Source organism: Porites lutea, chromosome 5 (assembly GCF_958299795.1).
Source record: "Porites lutea chromosome 5, jaPorLute2.1, whole genome shotgun sequence".
NCBI lineage: Eukaryota > Metazoa > Cnidaria > Anthozoa > Scleractinia > Poritidae > Porites > Porites lutea.
The window spans coordinates 2,221,025-2,240,934 of NC_133205.1; the positions used below are offsets into that span (position 1 = coordinate 2,221,025).

General features: G+C 38.6%; 2 protein-coding genes and 1 long non-coding RNA gene across 4 annotated transcripts in view; 2 read left to right on the forward strand and 1 right to left on the reverse strand.

Moving 5' to 3' along the window:
* Nucleotides 1-19,786, reverse strand: part of LOC140936437 (prostaglandin E synthase 2-like) — a 30,267-nt gene extending 10,481 nt beyond the window's left edge. Inside the window, exons 1-5 of one of the 2 annotated variants that reach the window (XM_073385910.1) lie at nucleotides 19,305-19,786; nucleotides 17,974-18,167; nucleotides 17,067-17,267; nucleotides 16,671-16,785; nucleotides 14,915-15,693 (exon numbers count right to left, since the gene is read on the reverse strand). In XM_073385910.1, the coding sequence (XP_073242011.1) occupies nucleotides 15,559-15,693; nucleotides 16,671-16,785; nucleotides 17,067-17,267; nucleotides 17,974-18,167; nucleotides 19,305-19,778 (1,119 nt within the window). In that variant the 5' untranslated portion in view covers nucleotides 19,779-19,786 and the 3' untranslated portion in view covers nucleotides 14,915-15,558. Of the gene's footprint in view, nucleotides 1-14,914; nucleotides 15,694-16,670; nucleotides 16,786-17,066; nucleotides 17,268-17,973; nucleotides 18,168-19,304 lie in introns of those variants that run through there. The other variant, XM_073385911.1, reaches the window with a different exon arrangement.
* Nucleotides 1,947-4,969, forward strand: LOC140936465 (uncharacterized). Its single transcript, XR_012165385.1, has 2 exons — nucleotides 1,947-2,696; nucleotides 3,750-4,969. It is a non-coding gene; the product is annotated as an uncharacterized lncRNA (long non-coding RNA).
* On the forward strand, nucleotides 8,581-12,852 carry LOC140936445 (uncharacterized). Its single transcript, XM_073385921.1, has 2 exons — nucleotides 8,581-9,311; nucleotides 12,035-12,852. Exons 1-2 carry the CDS (start codon nucleotides 8,631-8,633, stop codon nucleotides 12,182-12,184), a joined length of 831 nt encoding a protein of 276 aa, XP_073242022.1. The 5' UTR covers nucleotides 8,581-8,630; the 3' UTR covers nucleotides 12,185-12,852.
* Nucleotides 19,787-19,910: the final 124 nt, after the last annotated feature.

Below are 19,910 nucleotides of genomic sequence, written 5' to 3' on the forward strand. Positions count from 1 at the left end.
AACAAAAACAAATTAAAGACACAGCAAAAGCGACAATAATAATTAAAAAAAATACGAGAAATACAAAAGAAACACAAAACCTGAAAACATATTAAGAGAAAAAGAAAGCAATAAACAAAATAACTGCAAATCTGAGTGGCGGGTAAGATTTGCACCAAAAAGGGAAGAGGACAGAAAAAAATAATAACAATAAAGAATTGTCATTACGTGAGTTACATACTCACATGTTTCCAGGAGTATTAACTTAAAAGATAAAGGCTGTGACGTTTGCATAAAGTGTATTGATTGTTTGTTATAATATTAACAGTTGTACCAATTTCCGCTTTTTGAAAATGTGACGGCTGTGCCTGCTAATAAAAGCATTATGGTTTCCATTTGATAGAAGTGATCCTTTCAGCGATTGTAAGATTGCCGGTATATGGTGAATTAACGAATCAAGAGATGTTTTACAACGCTTTGTGATTGGCTTATTTCAGGCCACTTTATTAGCCAATCCGGCAAAAGAATGACCTAAAGCAATCTTATTACCAATCAATTGTTAACACTTTTAATTAATTAAAATTAATTAATTAAATTACTCTCCTTGAGAGAAAAACGAAACAGAACAAAACAAAACAAAACAACGCCAAAAAAAAAAGGATTCTAGAGCATATACATTATTACCTGCAGGTAATAGTCAGCTGAATAGTATTGGAACAGCATCCTGTTACCTACAGAATATTGACCAGGACAACTGGTAACACTAGAAGTAGTTTACACATGAAAAGCACAAATTTTGGCTGTCTAAACAACTTAACTTAACTTAGTACGGTCTGAAGATTACTATCGAGGCCAATAAGAAAGTAGTAAACTTCCTTGACGTCACACTTAACCTGGCTAACGGAAAAAGTACTTGCCATACAACAAACCAGGAAAAATTCCACCCTACGTCAACAAGAAATCTAACCATCCACCCTGCATCATCGAAAACATCCCAAAGTCCATTAACAAAAGGCTGTCCGAAATCTCTATAGATGAAGATTCCTTTAGCAAAGCGGCGCTTCTTTATCAGAAAGCTCTCGATGACAGTGGGAACAATCTCAGTTCCTACGGCACAGTCTCCGAAATCTGGAAGAGGGAACCGCCATAGAGACATCATTTGGTACAACCCCCCTTTCAGCAGTAACGTGGCTACTATCACAGCCAATTTTTTCTGAAGCTTCTCAAACGGAATGACGCCATCCATTTTATTTTCCAAACGGAATTTCTGGTTTTTTAATATAAATGGAATAAAATTACCCCTGGTTACGGCACCCTGCACCTCCCTAACGTGTGATTATTATTACTCATTGGCCTTCCGGCAAAATGAAATAAACACTGGTTCCCTGGATTATTTTTAATAAACGTACGTCAAAGATGTCCTCCTTTGGTAAGCGGTTAAGATTCTAGGGTTTAAAAGGACGAAATACCTTCCTTCCGGACGGACGAACTTACAAGTCTGTTTATCATGGCAAAATCACTTATGTCCAGAAATGCACGCAACGGCGAAAATTGCAAACATGGCAAAACTTTGCGTGAAGTAAGGCGTTCGGATATTTTACAAAGAACTGCCTGGACAGAAATCGATGTGAGATCAAGAGACAGACATGAGTTCTTCTTGATATCTAATGGGAGAAAGAAGTAAAGAATGGTGTCATGCTCCGCTGAGATCGTCTTCGCAATCAAGTGCATCCTAATGACGGCTGGGATATGAAACAGTTAAGACTACGTTATTTTTCTGAGAGGCTGGAAGTAGATAAAGATTATAGTAAATTAGACAAGTGGTTGCAACACAGACTCGCGTGGGGGTGTTGGTGAATCCAGCTAAGGGATCCGGCCCCAACAAACATTCTGATGATTTTACATAACTACATTACTGTAAGTACGTTTTGCTTACGTTTTGCTGTTATGGGAAACGTCACGTCCTTTTCGTGTCTATTGTGTTGCATGGTATGCAAAGTTTCGGGGTATAAAAGGTCAGGTGTCTTCTATTCGCTTTCTTTACAGACGCCATGCAATCCGCCACCACCAAGACTTTGACAGACGAACTTCGACAAGCTTATCAGTATGTTTTGCTCCAGATTTCGAAAGATCTGGATAGAGAACATACAAAAAGGTTTCGTCGCTTATGTACTGAATATATTTCGAAGACTAACACCGAAATTTTATCAATCTTTCGTTGTTTAGAGCATGAAGGGCTACTTTCGTGGGAAGATTTTAATTACCTGAAGGACTTGATGCGTAAAATTCGAAGGATGGATATCGTAAAAAAGGTGACAGAATTTGAAATCAAAAGAGATCTAAAAATACTTCTGGATTATTATGCAAGAAAAAGACAAGGCCAAGACTTAAGTTGTTGTTCCCAAAATGTTAGGAGAGTAGCAGGATATTTAACGAGGCTAACTGACAAAGTTCGGGATCGAGTTGATGTCACCAACATTATTTCCTCTGTAAAATCGAGCAAAGACATCAGAAATGTTCTGGGCGAGTTTGAAGAGGAAATGTATTGTGGAAAGCAAAAATTTTCGTGGGATGAATTCATGATGCTTGTTGTCATCGCTGGAGAACTCTTAGCCATTGCTTTAGCGAGCGAAACCCGTTCGCATCTTGCCATGGAGTTGTGTTCTACCGCAGCAGATGAACTCTGTCCACGAATGATGGAACTCAAGGGAAATTGGGTACGTTTTAGTTAATCATCTTTATGAATTGCCCTTAAGTCTCTTTTCTGCACTTTTCTCCAGTGTAGTCTCCAGTGTAGTCTCTTTGCTCTATTCGTTCGTCGTACCACACCAACGAGAGACCGAAAGCGGAAGTTGTTTGCATTTCCTTGGTCCTATTGTTATACTAGTGAATCAGATAGAAGGCAAATACAATAAACAATTCATGCCTTCAGTCTCAGTCTAGTTTAACTAGTTTTCAAACAAAAATCAGGGACACTCAACGACTGTTTGGGTGTATATATAAATGCAAAATTTGCAATAAATTTACTATACGGTTGTAAGAAAAATTTAGCCAAAAAGTCACTTTCAATTCCCTATTAATTTTTCACACTTCACTCCCTAGATTAGGCTATTTTTCGTAGAAAAAGGAAACCTGAAATATTCGGATCCAGAAATGTGATGGAGAGAGGAATCAGAAAAATTATTACTCTCGTAAAATGCTAAATTGCACCTTAAATTTTCTAGAAAATCATACTGAAGATCTTGTAATTTCGAAGAGACTCCAGTTCCCCAGAATGACCGAACAGATACAAATTCTATAGCGCCGCTTATAATGTATTTAGGAGGAAACCGTCTTGGGTGCCCCTGAAAAATATCAACAGTTCCTGCACCGATTGCAAAATGCAGGGTACATATTGTAGCTATCAGATTATCTTCACTGAGTCAATGTTTACAATGCGGTAGAATTACTTATCATTGCTCGATCTCTGTGCAGCTGTGCTCGAGTAAATTTTAGACGGCTGCATGTTATGTTAGCAGTTTATTCTTCAAAATCAGCTACATGCGGTGCGTATGAGGATTAATGGTAAGGTCAAGCGAACGAAGCAAACGCGCTAAGGATAACGGCCCTTCGGCTAGTTCGCTAATTCTTACTGAAAAGAGACTGTTTGCAATCTAAAGGAATATAGCTGTGCAAATGGAATAGTTCTAAGATTTCCAAACTTTCTTTTCAGGTTCTCTTACTTTAACTGCCAAGTTAATTATTGTTTCCTCATATCATTTATTTCGCAGAGAGAGTTCAGCCATCGAGTGGAGGAAAGGTATAATCAGTTTTACAGTCAACAGAAATTAGAGTCCAATCCTTGCTTGTCCATTCTTCAGCATCTTTCATCTATCTTCTCACCACAGTAATTACGTAGTTGTATAGTTAAAAACGCTTTGTTACTTGTAGGAGCTAACCTTTCCTGCGGTCTTTCTTTCAATACGCTGGCCAAATAAAGGTCAAAATTGCATGTCTGGTCTCGCGGGAAAAATGTACAGTTTTCTCGGAAGAGATATAGTTGTTTTTTTTTTTAAAGAAGAACGTATTATGTGTTTCAACAAGTTTCCTTCCTTGTAATTAGTGGTTCCTTTTAACCCACCGGCTATATATATATTTTTTGTCAAGTTCAACTATTATGCTTGAGCCATGACTATGGTTAACGGACGGACAACTATTGTACACAAACTACAATATAAGAGGAAAATATAAAAAAAAATGAAAAAATATTGCTGAACGGAAGGGAAGAAACTGATCAAAGGTTTATTAGATAACACATCAACTTTTTACACCTATTGTTGATGCTTGGCGGTTAGATTACGAATAACAATATGGCTCAGTACACCTCTTTAGCTTGTATGTTTTGTTTTCCCAATACAGGTCATGTGAAAATACTCTAGAGAACTGCTTCTATCTCTGAATTTTGTCTAATTCACGTGCATAGTACGCATGATTTATGAAAAGACACAGGGACATGTTCTCCTGGGACCTCTACATGTACTGGGAAAACAAAACATTCAAGCTTAAGATGTCTATTATGCTACGACTGCGAAAAGTAAAGATGTCAACATCATGCGGTGGAAATCTCGAAATCTGAATAAAACGAAAAGAAATTTAGGGTTCGTTTTTAAAGAAATCCAACTTTCGTAACATGAGATGAGTTACTATTGTGTACGTGATCGAAAGGAAATGGTAGGACAGAAAGGACTAGCAATAAAAAAAATATAATAAAAAAATACAAGAAACTCAAAAGAAACACAAAAGTTTAAAACTTAACAAGAGAAAGAAAAACCCGACATAAACAAAAAGTGCAAATTTGAGTGGCGGCTTATGGATTTGCACACCAAAAAAGGACAAGACTGAAAAAAATCTAAAAAAAAGGATTGTCATTAGTTATATGCTCAGAGCTTTTCTAGAGTATAATTAGTTCAAAGCTGACTGTAGTCAATAAAGGTTTGTGACGTTTTATAAAGTGTGTTGGTTGTTTGTTATAATTAACAGTTGTATTTGCTTCTATTTTGGGGGCTTAAGTCATATTATTCAACTTTATTATACATAGCTACTTTTTAAGATCAACAAGATTGACCCTGGTCATTTCTTAACTTCAGAGTAAAGCAAACAAAAGAATATGAAATATTTTTTGCCGGGAGTAAGACAATTTCGAATCCACATTGAATAATTGAGAGTCTCTCAATTTCAGGAAGTACTCGATCAACAAAGTTTTATACAGGAAGGCTCCGTCCCAATGTCCAATCCATTATTCTTTTTTAAAAAAATAGCTAAGATAGAACGCGCGTTCTGATTGGTTAAAAACCTAAGGTTTATTGTGCCGGTAAACCGGTAAGCTCATAGAAAACTGAAACATGCTTTAAAGTCATTTTATAAAAGCAATCGACCCCACGGCTTTCTGTGGCCTTACCGGCGTGATAACCCACTTGGGATGTTGGAAGAACACTCGAAAAGCTTGTAAATCACGAGCCGAAACTCGCCTTTGGCGCGTGATTTACAAGCTTTTCGAGTGTTCTTCCAACATCCCAAGTGGGTTATCACGCCGGGAAACCCATACAAAGTGTGGTCTATTGCTTAAATATACCATTTTGGACAGAAGAGGTACCCCTTTCGTGTACCTTCTATTGACAAATTGTACCCCTTTTACATACTTAGTTTAGAACTTTGAATCCAATTTGACTGTTGTAAATGCAATGTATTCTAAATTTAAATGAAACCACAACGTTTTCTCCACTTTATCATAGCCACGAAATGCATCTGTTGCCTGAAGTTTTTTTGGAATCACTAGTCTATTACAAGACCTACAACATGATAACACTCTACGATCGGAGTTGATCACGACGTAGATGTCTTTGTATGTACTAAAGAAATGCAACTCCATAACCTAGTCTTTTCTGGGCCCGAATGCGAGTACAGAGAGACCTGTCTTGAGCAGATACCCACCTTTTCCTCGCTGTCTTCTTAGTAGAGGTGTATAGATCACTTGCATATATATGCCAAGTACGAGTCACCAGATCTCCCTGATAAAAGGGACCGTTGAGCTTTTCTGTGCTTTTAATAGTTTGAAATTTAGCTCATTTTTCTCAAAATTCGAACCTTTTTTATTCGGTGTACAGTTTCTGGGACACTTTTGCACTTATTTAGTCACTGACCAAGATTATTTCGTCACTTTTGATGGTATGTTCCTCATGTAAGACTCCATATAATATCCTAAGCCGTTCCCCTGTCAAAAAATGAAAATGACGCCAAGTGCACAGCCTTTCTTGTGAAAATGAGTTTTATTTGCATGAAAATGAAAAATCATTTCCATATCAAAGGCTGAGCACTTAACCTCGTTTTGATACAGAGGTCCGTGGGAACTCGGACAATTTGTGGGCGGGGGTAGTGCGTTGACATCTCCGAGGGGGGCGGAGGGGGGTGTAGTGCAAAAGAGAGAGTCTCCAGATTTTAGATCTCCGGAGGTTGGCATCTCTGCTCGCCTGGAAAAATAAACAAAGATCACTGTCCCGACGACTTCGATTCCGAACATTGCAATTACAGGCAAAATAAAAGGAAGTAGCTGGAAGTCTTGGACAACTTTTGTGGAAAGCCCCGAGAAAATCTAAACCACGGCATGGAGTTGTGTGTTTTCGTTCATACTAGCTATCATTTGATTGATGTGTTCCCACTCTAACAAAATTGCTGGCTTGCACGTGACGTCACGGCAGCCATGTGGTCAAGAATGGTCATTACAAGAACAATGGTCAAGAACAAAAGCATTTCTCTCGTCTGGGAGCTAAACTCTACTGTCATGTAAATTCTTCGAGAAAAAATTCTATCGTATTGACCCCCAACATGGCCGCTTTGGCATGTGGTTGCGAACCAGAACATCCCGCGTAGTTAACGGTTTTGCTGCGCGCACGCAAACAGAGCTAAGTGAGGGGCAAAGCCGCTCCCATTTGGCAACTTTTGTCGCCCTCTCTTGATTGGAATTAATCAGACATTATCAGATAAGTTAGAAAATGCCAATTACTATGGACGACATAATATACCCAGAACTCTTTTTAAATTACCCAAGTATACCAGTTATGAGGAGATCTTGCCACAGTATAACTTAGGCACTCTCAAGGATCAAGTATAGGTTTCTGGTCCAAGTTTTCACAATTGTGTTCGAAGGCTATCCTAATTATAATATATAGATCTAGCCAGGGCTTAAAGTGAAGCTCTCGATAATATTTATAGTTTGCTCAAGCAAAATATAAAATCGTGTAATGCTACGCGGCGAAGGCAACGAGGACAGTGAAAAAACAACAATAGGTCTAATTAGCAAAAAAGCAACTTTTGCACGTGCAGAACACCTTTTGTGTACATTTCTTTGCCGTTGTTTTGCACGACTACAACGTAAAACTCCCAGAAACGTCCTAGTTACACGATAGAGGAAATGTCGTATGTGTTCTTGTTACCTTTTCTTTGAGTTTCCCTGGCCTGTCGCCTAATTTCTCTTTCTCTATATTCCATATATGAGGATATGACAATTAATTAATTAATCTAATTTAGACAACAAGGATACAGAAACAATTTCCGCTCTCTGTTTTCGTCGTTATTGACCCTTTAGTTTTCTCCGCTTCACAAGACGTGGGTGGCTATGCGACTTCCCGCAAAAATAACCTCGAGTTACATTATTATTGGGTTGCCATACCTGTTGATTGAGTGATTTTACATTGGTATGCCTGTGGTGCTGACGTACGATGTGTGGGCGGGCGGACGGGCGTACGATCACATGATTACCAAAATTTCTGGAATGGGTAGATTACCACATTTTCTTAGGTATGGGGCTACGCTTGCTCGCGAAGCGCGCGAGTGTAGCTCCGCTATAAGTATGAAAAACCGTGTATACAATATTCGTGGTTATAGTAGCAGACTCAATCAGCCGGCCCCTAGTACTACTTTAAGCACAAATCTTTCTTTAATATTGCATTCCGACTCTGGAATAATCTACCTCCATGTTTAGGGACGCCTCGAATATTAAGAATTTCGTTGCCAGGACGAATGTCGCTGCAATTTCTGCTCTAGTTAATTTGTCTAGTTTTTAAATAAAATAGTAGTTAATTTTATTCATTTTTAGATCCGTATTATTATTATATATACACGTACATTTTTTAAGGAGCCTTCTTTTAAGGCTCACTTATGTCTCGTGTTTAACTAAAGATTGGTTGATTGTCGAAGGAGAAAAATAAAAGCCTCTCGTTGTTTCCGCCCCAATCTCCTCGTGGCTTCACCGCTCACTTAGCTCCTTTTACGCGCTCGACAAAAAAAGATACTAGCTACGCAGGCTAGTCTGACGAGAGGCAAGGCCAGAGACTACTACGCAGTGTAGTAATTCCTCAAAGAACGTGAGCCTAACAACCTCGTTCCCATGGTTCTCTCACGAGGTGGCGTAGGTCAGTTGCATACCCGAAGAATACCTCGGCCACAACGATATGTCGTTTTCATATCGGGCAACTTCGGAGCGAGCCAACACACTACACATGATAACCCGTGATGACGTCAGGGAATTTCCCTGTTTATAACAAATTAATATTCCAAGGTATAAAAGGACGGAATGTTCTCATTCCGACTCGCCGCCCGTTTGTGTTGACACCGCCATGTCTTCACAAACAAGTAACAACATCATCGAAAATCTTCAACGAGCTTACAAAGCTGTTCTTCTCCAGATTGTTCGCAATTTAGAGAAGGATGAGCAAGACGAGCTTCGTTTTTTTTTCGACGAGCTTATTATTAGGAGAAAACCTGGTGCTTTAAGCATTATGTCTTCGTTAGAAAACGCGGGGAAGATCTCTTGGAACGACGTATCTTTTCTAAAGGAAGGTTTGGTGGAAGTAAAGAGACTGGATCTTGTAGAGAAGTTGACGGTATTCGAGGTCAAGAGAAATTTGACAGTTCTTCTTGATTTCTATGCAAGAAAGAGGCAAGGGATAGAATCATGCTGCCAATCTGTTCCTGATCCCGTGGAGAGGGTCGCAGGATATTTGCTGAAAATTACTAGAGAGGTCTTTCAAGACGGATTCGATGTTAGAGAGAGGGTCCGATCTTTGTTGGGGGAGTCGAGAGAAGATGTCAAGAATCTGATGCGTGAGTTTGAAGAGAAATGTGATCAAGAACTGTATGATCCATGGAGTAAGCTAACTCTTTTTATCGTCATCAGCGGTGAAATTCTTGCCGTGGCTTTGGCGAATGAAGAGCATCACCAGAAGCAGGAAGTAATGAAGCTGCTCTCCACAGCGGCTGAAAATCTCTGCTCTCGGATATTGAAACTGGGAAATTGGGTAAGTTAAAGTGAATTTAACCAGCTGAGTAATCAACGATTTTTACTATTAATACTGATTTCAGGCCTAGTTTAATAAATGGCAGTATCTTATTGTTTTTGATCAAGGATATTATAAACCCTCGCTCATAAATAATTAAAACACACTCCTTCTTTGGGGTGATTGGTTTTAATGAAACACGTGATGTGAATCGAAAATCGAAAGTAGATATGGAAAGCGGAACGCGTTGCGACCTGCGTGAGGATACCACGACACTATAATATTTTGGATTCTTCGGGCTTCAGTAGTGTTAGTTCCCTACCTTTTGACAAATTTTACGATCAAAAGGAAGCGTTGACGTCTTGTCCGCGAGTTAAAAAGAAAGCGACTAAAAATGCATCTCCCATTAAAGGAAACAGCTGAAACAGGAAGACGTTCAGGCATGCAGTCTTGGTTTACATCAAGCTAGAGGTGTCAAAAGAGTTACGCAGGGAGCTGACTGGCTTGTGGTAGCCAACGTTCTTATGATCCTTTCAAGTCAATGCAAAGCAGGATTCGCCAAGAGATGGATTGTTCCCCCACATCAAAGATAAAAACACTTCTTTTTAAAAATGCTTCCTATTAGGATGTTCTCTCTTGGATATTATAATATTTTATCTTTTAACTGTCGGCTTATCTTAAATATATCTTATTGCGACTTGAAAACCTAAAGTAGATTTTTCAAATTGGTGTATACAGCAATTAACAGTTTTAAAGTTATTAAATTTAAAATCAACCATAATTGTCAAGCACCATTGAACTCAAAGAAATGGGGCTATACAAATTTTATTGTTATCACTATTATTATTATTATGGTGAGATCCTCTCCAGTTCTTTTTCTGGGATTCTCCGCTACGTCACGGCGGCAATCCCGCACCTTAAAGACACTGTAACACTTTCCGCAAGATATGGGCAGTATCGAGGATGGCTGACAACTGTGAACTTCCAAAAATATCTGGTAGACTCAACCTCCCATACCAGGCCTTGCATTCCCCAAGATAGTTCCAAGTGCACCAATCAAGATCGATATGATGATTGCCGTGAAGGACTGAATCTGATCATCTGCCACTCTTTCGGCCAATTTTGAAATAAAGGAAAGATTGCTGATTGGTCGATAGGTTTTAAAAACCAAGTCGAGACCTTGTTTTTTTTAACAGTGGTGTAACAACTGACTCTTTCCAAATGTCAGGGAAAAATCCTGATTCAAGCGACAAGTTTATCGTAGTTGATAATATCGGAAGTAACTCACCAAGGCAATCTTTCAAGATATTAGTGGGAACAGGATCAAGTAAACAAGATTTTGTCGGCGCTCCAAGCACAAGTTTCCTTAAATAGTCCATGTCTACATGACGAAAAGCAGTAAAGGACGAAAAGCAATATGAGAAGAATGGCGGTTAACAGTGCTGCACAAATTCTTAGTTGCATCCGATATTTTCTTAATAAAGAACGACCCGATGTCATTAGCCAAGGCTAACTTATCGCCGTGAGGTGGAAAAGGCGTACCTGCTGTCTGATCATTTATTCATCATACAGTTTTTTGTAGCAGCCAAAAGCTTTCATTGATCACCTTAAATGTTGCTGACAAAATCCGTTTAAAAATTCACGACGAGACTTATTCATAGGAAAGACAACTTTATTCTGAAAAAGTCTGAATGTTCTCCAGTCATATTCAGAATTTGTAGACCTCTAGATCTGACTAATCAGACAACCATGGAGCGTGAGCTCTTTGAGTGATGGATCTCTTCCGCCAAGGAGCGTGTTTGTCGGTGATGGACTTTTAAGTGGTATTAAAACAGTTAACGAGATCAACAATTTGTTTGGGAGTGTTAAGTAGCAATTCTGAAGTACGGAGATCATTCTTAAACTTTGGAAGATTAATCGATTTAATTTTCCGAAACCACACTTCCTTAGCAGTGGATGCTGACTTATTAGAACCTTTTAAGTTGAACAATACTGTCGCGTTGTCAGATAAAAAAAGAACCTGAATTCGGTGCGTCTTGAATGATACTGTCCATTTTTTCTGGTTATGATTAGATCCAGTGTATGTCCTTTCACGAGTTTCAAAGTGCACATGTTGAACAAGTCCCAAAAGTGATTCTGCGGTGGATTCACCCCACGATCTGCACATGCATTGGTGTCTCAGCTGTCTTATCTATGCTGTGCTTGACCAAATCTGTTCTTACAGCTTGTTCTTGATCAGCGAGGATCAAGCCCTCTGTTTCCCTCTTTAAAAAGCCATTCTTGAGCCATCTCCAGCCAGGACTCCTTTCCAGCCACATCTGAAGTTTGCCAAGCAAACTCTCCATGTAGGGCTTTTTCCCTCCAGTTGCTTAGTTTCTCCTCTTTCCTTCTCCTCTTGTAGTCTTGAAGATTCTCTTCTTCACTGAACAAGCACCTTCTCCTTCAAAACAATCTGCGGCATCCACTGGCCGTGTTATTCCTCAGGTAGCCCATGCAAGGATTTGCCCTCCTCCTTAACGCACTCCAACTAACAATATTAATATTAACAACAATAATATTAATAATAATAATAATAATAATAATAATAATAATAATAATAATAATAATATTATTATTATTATTATTATTATTATTATTATTATTATTGTTATCATTATTATAACTTTGAGGTAAGGTGTAAAATATGGCGGGAAATTCTTTTTAACCTATGTTTTTGTTTGTCTGTTTGTTTTTTTCTTTTTCAGGAAGAGTTTTGCGACCATGTGACAAAACGGTACCATCTTGCTTATAATCAGGAGAACGCAGTGTCGGATACAGAAGCCACCAGCCTAACCATCAAAAAGCAGATAGAGAACGTAGTCCAACACTTGAAGCAGACCAACTTTTTCTCGTAAAAAAAGGCTGTTAAACCCTGGTGTTCATAAGCGACGGGGTAGGAGTCGTAATCGAATTCGTAGGAGCCCTTATGACCTATTGAAAATGAAACATCGGAAGTGTAAGAGGAGTGATAAGCTCGACCTAATCGGATATGAGGAAACAGAATGCCTTCATTCGTTGTTCTCTCTCCATGGTAAGCTCTACGCTTTTAATTGTGATGACGACTCCAACTCCACCGCTGGCGAAGACCATCCTTACTTGTTCTTTTCTCATTTCAAGCGGTCCACTTTAAAGTAGTGAATAGTAACAACAATTGAATAACAACAAGAAAAAAAAAAAAAAAAAAGAAAAACACGCAGAAAATTTGAGATGTCAAAAACACCGACAAAAATTGTCCAAAAAAGAGAAAAGCCATGAAACACAGAAATACAACGTCTCGAGAAAAAAAAGATGTTCAAAACTTTGTCTTCAGATACAAAAAACACAAAGTTTCAAGAAACAAAAATATGTGTGGCAGTATATACAAAAAGAAAACCGAACCAAAATTTGGCGGTTATTTCATCTCATATAAATACAGGTTATTGAGGTGTTTTCACAAATGAGTTGTCTCGAAAAGAAAAAAAAAATGAAAAAAAATACAAAGCCAAGAATCATACAAATATGATGTCCTCGAGAAATAAAAAGACTCGAGAAAAAAAAAAAGGAACAAAAAAAAAAAACAGTCTCAAGAAAAAAAAGATATTCAAATCTTTGTCTCCAGAAACCCAAAGTGTTAAGAAACACAAGTGTCAAGAAACGCAAAGTGTCAAGAAACACAATGTGTCAAGTAACAAAAAAAAAAATGTGTGGCGGTACACAAAAAAAACCGAAACAAAATATGGCGGTCAGTACATACTGTACATAAAGATTGAGGTGTTTTCTCAAATGAGCTGTCTTTAGTTAAAAAAAAGATAGAGGAAAATAATCCAAGGCCGAGAGTCATACAATTACGAAGTCTCGAGAACCAAGGAAATAAAAAGTTTCTACAAGTAAAAAGATGTACAAAATATTGTCTTAAGAAACAAAGAAACAAGAAGTTTCAAGAAACAAAATATGTGTGGCGATACGAAAAAAAGGAAACAAAATATGGCGGTTAGTACATCTCATAAATAAAGACTATTGACGTGTTTTCAAACAATGAGCTGTCTTGTTTTTTAATTCAGTGTTTGTTTACATATGAAGCTAAAGGGTTATTTACCTTAACCCACTGACACCAACAATGCCAGCCAGTGTTGAACATGGCCGTAGCTATCTCTACGCTACAACGCATGTGCAACAACAAAGCAAAGGAGTAAGATAAGGGAAATAAGCTATCGTTGAAATAAGTGCAATTGTCTATCATGTAAACTCCTCTTAAACTGCTTTCAAATTGTCTCAAACTATTGAAGATACGGTATTTTTCCCCGATTTTGCCACACGCGAACACGTGAAGGTAAAAGAGAACTTTAGATTCAGGCACTCGATTTAATTTAAATCTTTTTTCGCGCGAATAATAATTATTCTAAAAAAATATACACCCAGGAACGCTTCGTTTTAATTTGTTTCACCAGAAAAGTTGACATGGTCATTTTCATTGAAGTTGGTTAGGCCCTTCTAACATTTGATAACTTGTTTCCGTCTCTTTCTCCCGCCAAAATGACACTGGTTCATGCGCTCGCACTACTTAATATGGAGAAAATCTCGTTCTCGTAGTCCTATTCTAGAATCTAAAGGTCTCTAAAGTTGGTCCTATGTCCAAGAGGTGTTTACCTTCCCATCCTGATACGAAATATAAGAAAAGCGAACTGTATACATTTGTCCGCGTTGTGAAACGGGGTAGGACGGATTTGGAGAACTGTGGGTCTTCTGAGAATGCCCCTAAATGTTTATTAGTCATTTACCACAGGAAAAAGGAAACATTAGCAATCAAAGGAGGTTTGCCCCAACGTCATTAATATATTTATAGATCGTTCGTTAGTTTGCAATAGTAACCACAGAAAAAATTGCAAACAGCATTCTAATGAACATCTTGAGGTTTAAAAGGTTAAAAAATGAAACCATAATTAGCACATCAACTCTTGAGTATCACGGTGAATAAGAGTGGGACTAACAGTTTCGACCCTGTGACAAGTTTGCACCCCTTCCACCATGTACAAATATCCTTAAAAATAAAAAGCTTTTGGTCTCCAAATAAATGAATTTCTACAGACTGACGATTTTCCCTTAGCCAACCAAAGGTCTGTGCCTTAAAACACATGATCTCATTTGATAGAGAAGGTCCTTTCAGCGACTACACGACTATATATTTATGCATCAGGAGATGTTTTACACTGCTATGTGATTGGCTAGTTTTCGGCTACTTTATCAACCAATCAAAGGAAAACCTAGAGCAATCTTTGTACCAATCACAGTGCCGGATCCAGACCTTGAGATAAGGGGGGTGGGGGTCATCCAGACTCTTAGATAAGAGGGGGTTGGGGGTGGCCTCCAGAAAAATATTTTTCAGCCCTTCAGGCCTCAGTTTGGTCTAAAAATAAGGAGGGGGGGGCAGGCCAAACGGGCCCCTTCCCTGGATCCGCCACTGAATCAAATATTAATTTAGAACACTTTTTTCAATCAAATTAGGTTACACGTACTTTCCTTAGGTTTAACACAAAAAGGCCAGAGAATGAAAAAAAAAAACTTAAAATAATAACACTGGTCACAGTAGAGGATTTAGTACATATACAGGTAGCAGCATTGGATCAGTATCCTTTACCTAATAGACAGAGTATTTCAATTAATTAATATATGTGTACATGATTAACCTGAAATCAGGTCTAATTTACTTAGCAGCTTTCAAACATAACATAGTCTCACTAAAACTAGGCCTGAAACAAAGTCTTCCATATTTGTACTGCTGCAGCCAGATTTGTTACTGCCATGCTGATTGGCTGTTGGAACAATGCCACAGGATCAGATTGGCTGTTGATATCAAATTAAGTTCCTTGTGCATTTCTTGAAAATCTTTGTGAATGATCTGGCAAAAATTGTATACTAAAGTGTGTTAACGGAAGTTATATTTATTGGCTGTTTTGGCAAAATGTCAATAAATCAAAAATAGTGGAAGTAGACCTTTCATAAAAGATCTGTAACAGGCTATCTTGCTTTTCATTTTGCCTTGCCTGCTGGAATTTTATTAACCGAAGCAAAATGAAAAAAGAGCCTGATCCCAGCTTAGAACATTATCCAAAGTGAAATCCTACTTCTTGGTTATATTTGTAAGTTTTATTTACAGTTTTACAAAACATCATGCTTGGCTGAAAACTGTCCATGGTCCAGTTGTCCAAAGATCCATGGCTGATACTTCTGCACCATCACTGCTGATTGATTCTTAAAGAGTCTGCGCTCCAGTGTGTGTCTTTACAGCTTCTTTCACCCGCTCATACCATGGTTTCATTGTTGTGTGTGTCATTAGATCTTGAAAAGCATCAAGGCCTTCCAAGCCACTTAACACGCCATACACTGCCTGGAAAACAATAACAATATTTAATTCATAATTACAAGTAGGTGAAACATTGATCGTCCAGGTGAACATATATGCCAACCGGGAGTCTCCCGGACATGGCACTGATCTCACGCTCTCCCATACAGGTCACCAAATCTCCCAAATAAAATGGACTTTGAGCTTTTCTGTGCTTTAATTGAAATTTAGCCCATTTTTTGCCTCGAAATTCGAACTTTTTTATTTCATTGTACAGTTTCTGGGACACCAAACATTCAAAACAATTTGCCGATGGTTGGGTAAAGTTAACTATTATTACAAAAGACTATGAGCTATGTTATGAACACGCTATATTAAGTTATAAATGCAAACAAATCATCAGATAAATGAAGAAAGATAGTAAATTTTAAGCTCAATGAAGAAATGAGATCAGCAATGTGAAGTAAAAATTTACCATCTTTATTTTTCACACTCAAGACTATTTTGACATTGCTGATCCTACATGTAGCAGTACGCAGGATGCATGTCATACATGAACCTTGTATATGGCACAGCTCGCCATGAGTCCTTCGCTGCTCAGTGGTTAGAGCATTGACCTGTGTACAGAAGGTTAGAGGTTCAATTCCTGTCAAGGACTGAGACTTTTTCTTAGTCCAATGCTCGTGACATGTTGATTACATAATTTCTCAAATCATAGGATGTTTAATAAAGAAAACACAAGTAGTAAACTGATTGATTGTACCACTTCAGAGGTACAAGAATATTGTTCATACTGTAGGTCAGGAGTTCCTGAGTGCTTATTTACCAACAAACATGTTGCATTATCTTCTAATATAATTTCTGTTAATAGTATAGCAATACCAGGTCAGCAAGATTGGGAGCACTGCCTCCTATAAACTTCCTTCGTCCAACAGCACGCATCCATTTTTCTGCTTCCTCATACATTGCATCATACATTACATTATCTTCTAATATAATTTCTGTTAATAGTATAGCAATACCAGGTCAGCAAGATTGGGAGCACTGCCTCCTATAAACTTCCTTCGTCCAACAGCACGCATCCATTTTTCTGCTTCCTCATACATTGCAGCACGAACATCACTTTGTAGATTGTATCTAAGAAAGCAAGGATCCAAAAATAAACATCACTAAAATCACTGAAAAGGCTAACAACCAAACAAGCAATTCAATTCCAATGAAATTTCTCAAACATAACACAACAAGTCAATGATAACAGCATCAACATTGTCAGAAAAACAAAAGGCAAATGACTGAAACAGTAACCACATCTACATCACATGTTCTGGTAAACAATGATTTTGTTGTCATCCTCTGCAGAACTACAATGTGACAGTTCTAATCAGGAAAAAAAGTAAAAAAAAATGAACTGTACTCACTTATTTTTCACATGTTTTCCAATAAAGTACATGACAACTGGTCCTGCGAGGTAAGTTGAGTATTTCTCAAAAAGGCTGAAGTTGCTCTGTTTGGTAAAATACTCAAATGCCTGGCGGGCCTCAGATGCTGTGCGGTAGATATTTGGTGAGAGTGTGTGAACAAATGTATTGTCAACCCATTTCCTCCATTTTCTTTCTTCTCTGAAATGAATTGCGTTCTGTTAATTTTAATAAAAATTGCAAGTTTTTTTGATTAATCATGAAATGGTTCATCCTCGGAGACCCAGGGGCAGATAGTGGGGGCGAAGGAAAGTCTAAACAGGCGGGAAAATATGGCACAAAAAAAAGTAACGAACGGCCAGAAGAGCCCCTGGGGACAATGTCTTACCAGACCAGTTCCAAACGGTCGCCGCCATTCTGGCTTCTGATTGGTGCCAGAAAACTTGTGTTTTTCCGGCACCAATCAGAAGCCAGAACGGCCATGACCATTTGGAACTGGTCTGGTAAGACATTGTCCCCAGGGGCTCTTCTGGCCGTTCTTTATTTTTTTTTTGTGCCATATTTTCCCGCCTGTTTAGACTTTCCCTCGCCCCACTATCTGCCCCTGGGTCTCCAAGGATGGAAATGGTTATTCTCTGGCTCCAAAATAATCCATTTCCCCCTTGGACAGTTTTTCTTTGTTTCCCTGCAACTGATCTGAAAAATTCCAGTTTAGTTTCACACTTTTCTGCCAATATGTTGGCCTTTTAGAACTTCCTCCTCCTCTGAATTGTCAGTAACCTGCTGGCACTAAACATTAAATTTGGAATAATTATGGATTAGAAAGGTAGACTTGAGAGGGAAGCATTCATACAGCTTCACATTTTTGAGAGTCCTTCTAATCATAACATTTATGCCTTTCACTTACTTTTCTCTTTCCATTAATTTTTTGTCCACAGCTTCTTTGTGCATGATAAAGTATTTGTTAGCATATTCAGTCTTTTCTTTTCCATCATCTCCTTGCATTGTCATCTCAGGGTAATAGACTAACATCTGTTCAACAGAATCTTGACCCAGCATAAAAGAACGAAGAACACTGATGATCACTGAGGAGTCATTTATCTGTTGATGACACAATAAAATTTTATCTCCAACTTATCTTGATATATATTATGTTTTGAACTGAAAGTATGGCTGAAACCTCATTTTAAGCAACCACTACTGTAATAGCCTGCAATATATGACAGCCTCTCTTAACTCCCCCATTGTCCAGCAAGAAAGACAAATGCACTTAGCCGGCAAAATTCTACTAATAGACCTTGTCACGGTTTTCGACACCATCTTGACGAGTAGGCGAACGTGTGAGAAGTTACAATGTTTGTAAGAGAATCTAATGCCAAATAATTTCCGGAAAACGGCTGTTCTGAAAAAATATAAATTGTAAACTAAAGCTACAAAGCAAAGGATTGTACTAAAAAATGTTTTTTTGGAGGGGAGGGGGGTACCTGTACTTAAGTTTCTTCAGACGCTTGCTTTAGATTTTACATATATATTTGTCTGTAATTTTTGAATCCCAGGACTTTCTTACAGACAAATGTATAGAAAATTTAAAAACGTGGTTTTAGGTCTTCTAGCTCATGGAATGCCCTCAATTCTTTTCAGTAGAATCCTTAGGAGTGAGGCTTTAGTTTACAATTCATATTTTTTCAGAACAGCCATTTTACAGCAATTATTCGATATTAGATTCTCACACAAACATGGTAATTTCTCATGCGTTTGCCTACTCGTCAAGATGGCGTCGAAAACCGTGACAAGTTCTATTAACATGAACAGAAATTTTATTTAATAACCAAAAAAATATTGATACACGTCAATAGCCCCCGACTTCACTATGTAATTCTGGCTTGATAAACAATGAAGACATGCATGCATAAAATTGAGAACATGCCTTTACAACCCTCTCATCTCCTTGACAGAGGAGCCAATCTGCTTGTTTTTCCAGTAAAATCATCTGTAGTTATATTCGCATAGGAAACCGTGCGCGTGTCAAAAGCTCTTGGATGGTGCTGGGTTTGGCATATGCCCGACCCCCAGGAAGCACAAAATTTCCTAATCCCCCACTCCTGGGACTAATAAGGGCAAATGGCCCGCAGTAGTCCCCCCGGGGGGGGGGGGGGGATCGCTGGGCGCAGCTGGAATTGGATGATACGGAATATTCTTGACTCATCTACCATCTATCATATAAACTAAAATACTAACCTGCTTGCCATTTGCAAAAATAAACGGTACTTTCCTGTACTTGGAGAAGCTGATTTCTTTTTTCCATAGCGGGTTGACCTCCACGATAGTGTAATCAATTCCATAATAATCAAGAAACGCTCGCACTTTTCCGCAGAAAGGGCAGTTTTGATATTGATACAGGGTGACTGTTAATTTCGGCACTCCTGGCATAAAACCTGTGCCTGATTCGCTCTCGGAAACTTTGATCGGTCGAGCTTTTGTGTCATTACAAAGCACGCGGTACGTAAAAACACCACTGGCAGCAAGAGCTAAGCCACAACTGCCAGCCAAAATAGCAGCCAATCGATGGTTTCTGTCAAAACCGTTTGACCTGTAGGCGCCTGAGCTAAACACACGTCTTTGTGAACAGTTAAATCCCCGGTTAAGAACGGATTTGCTAAGCGAAGGGTGAACGTTGAGTTGGATTAGACGAAACACTCTTCCTGCCGCCATATTGCTGTGGTTATGCAATGTATGCTAGTTCCCATGGCCTTTCAGCCGTTTGGAATGAAAGGTCGGCAATGCGTACTTCAGTTTAGGGCAACACAGCTTACAAGATGTGAACGGGCTCTGGGGAGAACAAGA

Excerpts from the sequence above, each read along its gene's own strand:
- LOC140936445 (XM_073385921.1), top strand. The coding sequence starts at position 8,631 with ATGTCTTCACAAACAAGTAACAACATCATCGAAAATCTTCAACGAGCT. Across the intron at positions 9,312-12,034 it reads TATTGAAACTGGGAAATTGG|GAAGAGTTTTGCGACCATGT; the intron begins GTAAGTTAAAGT and ends TTTCTTTTTCAG.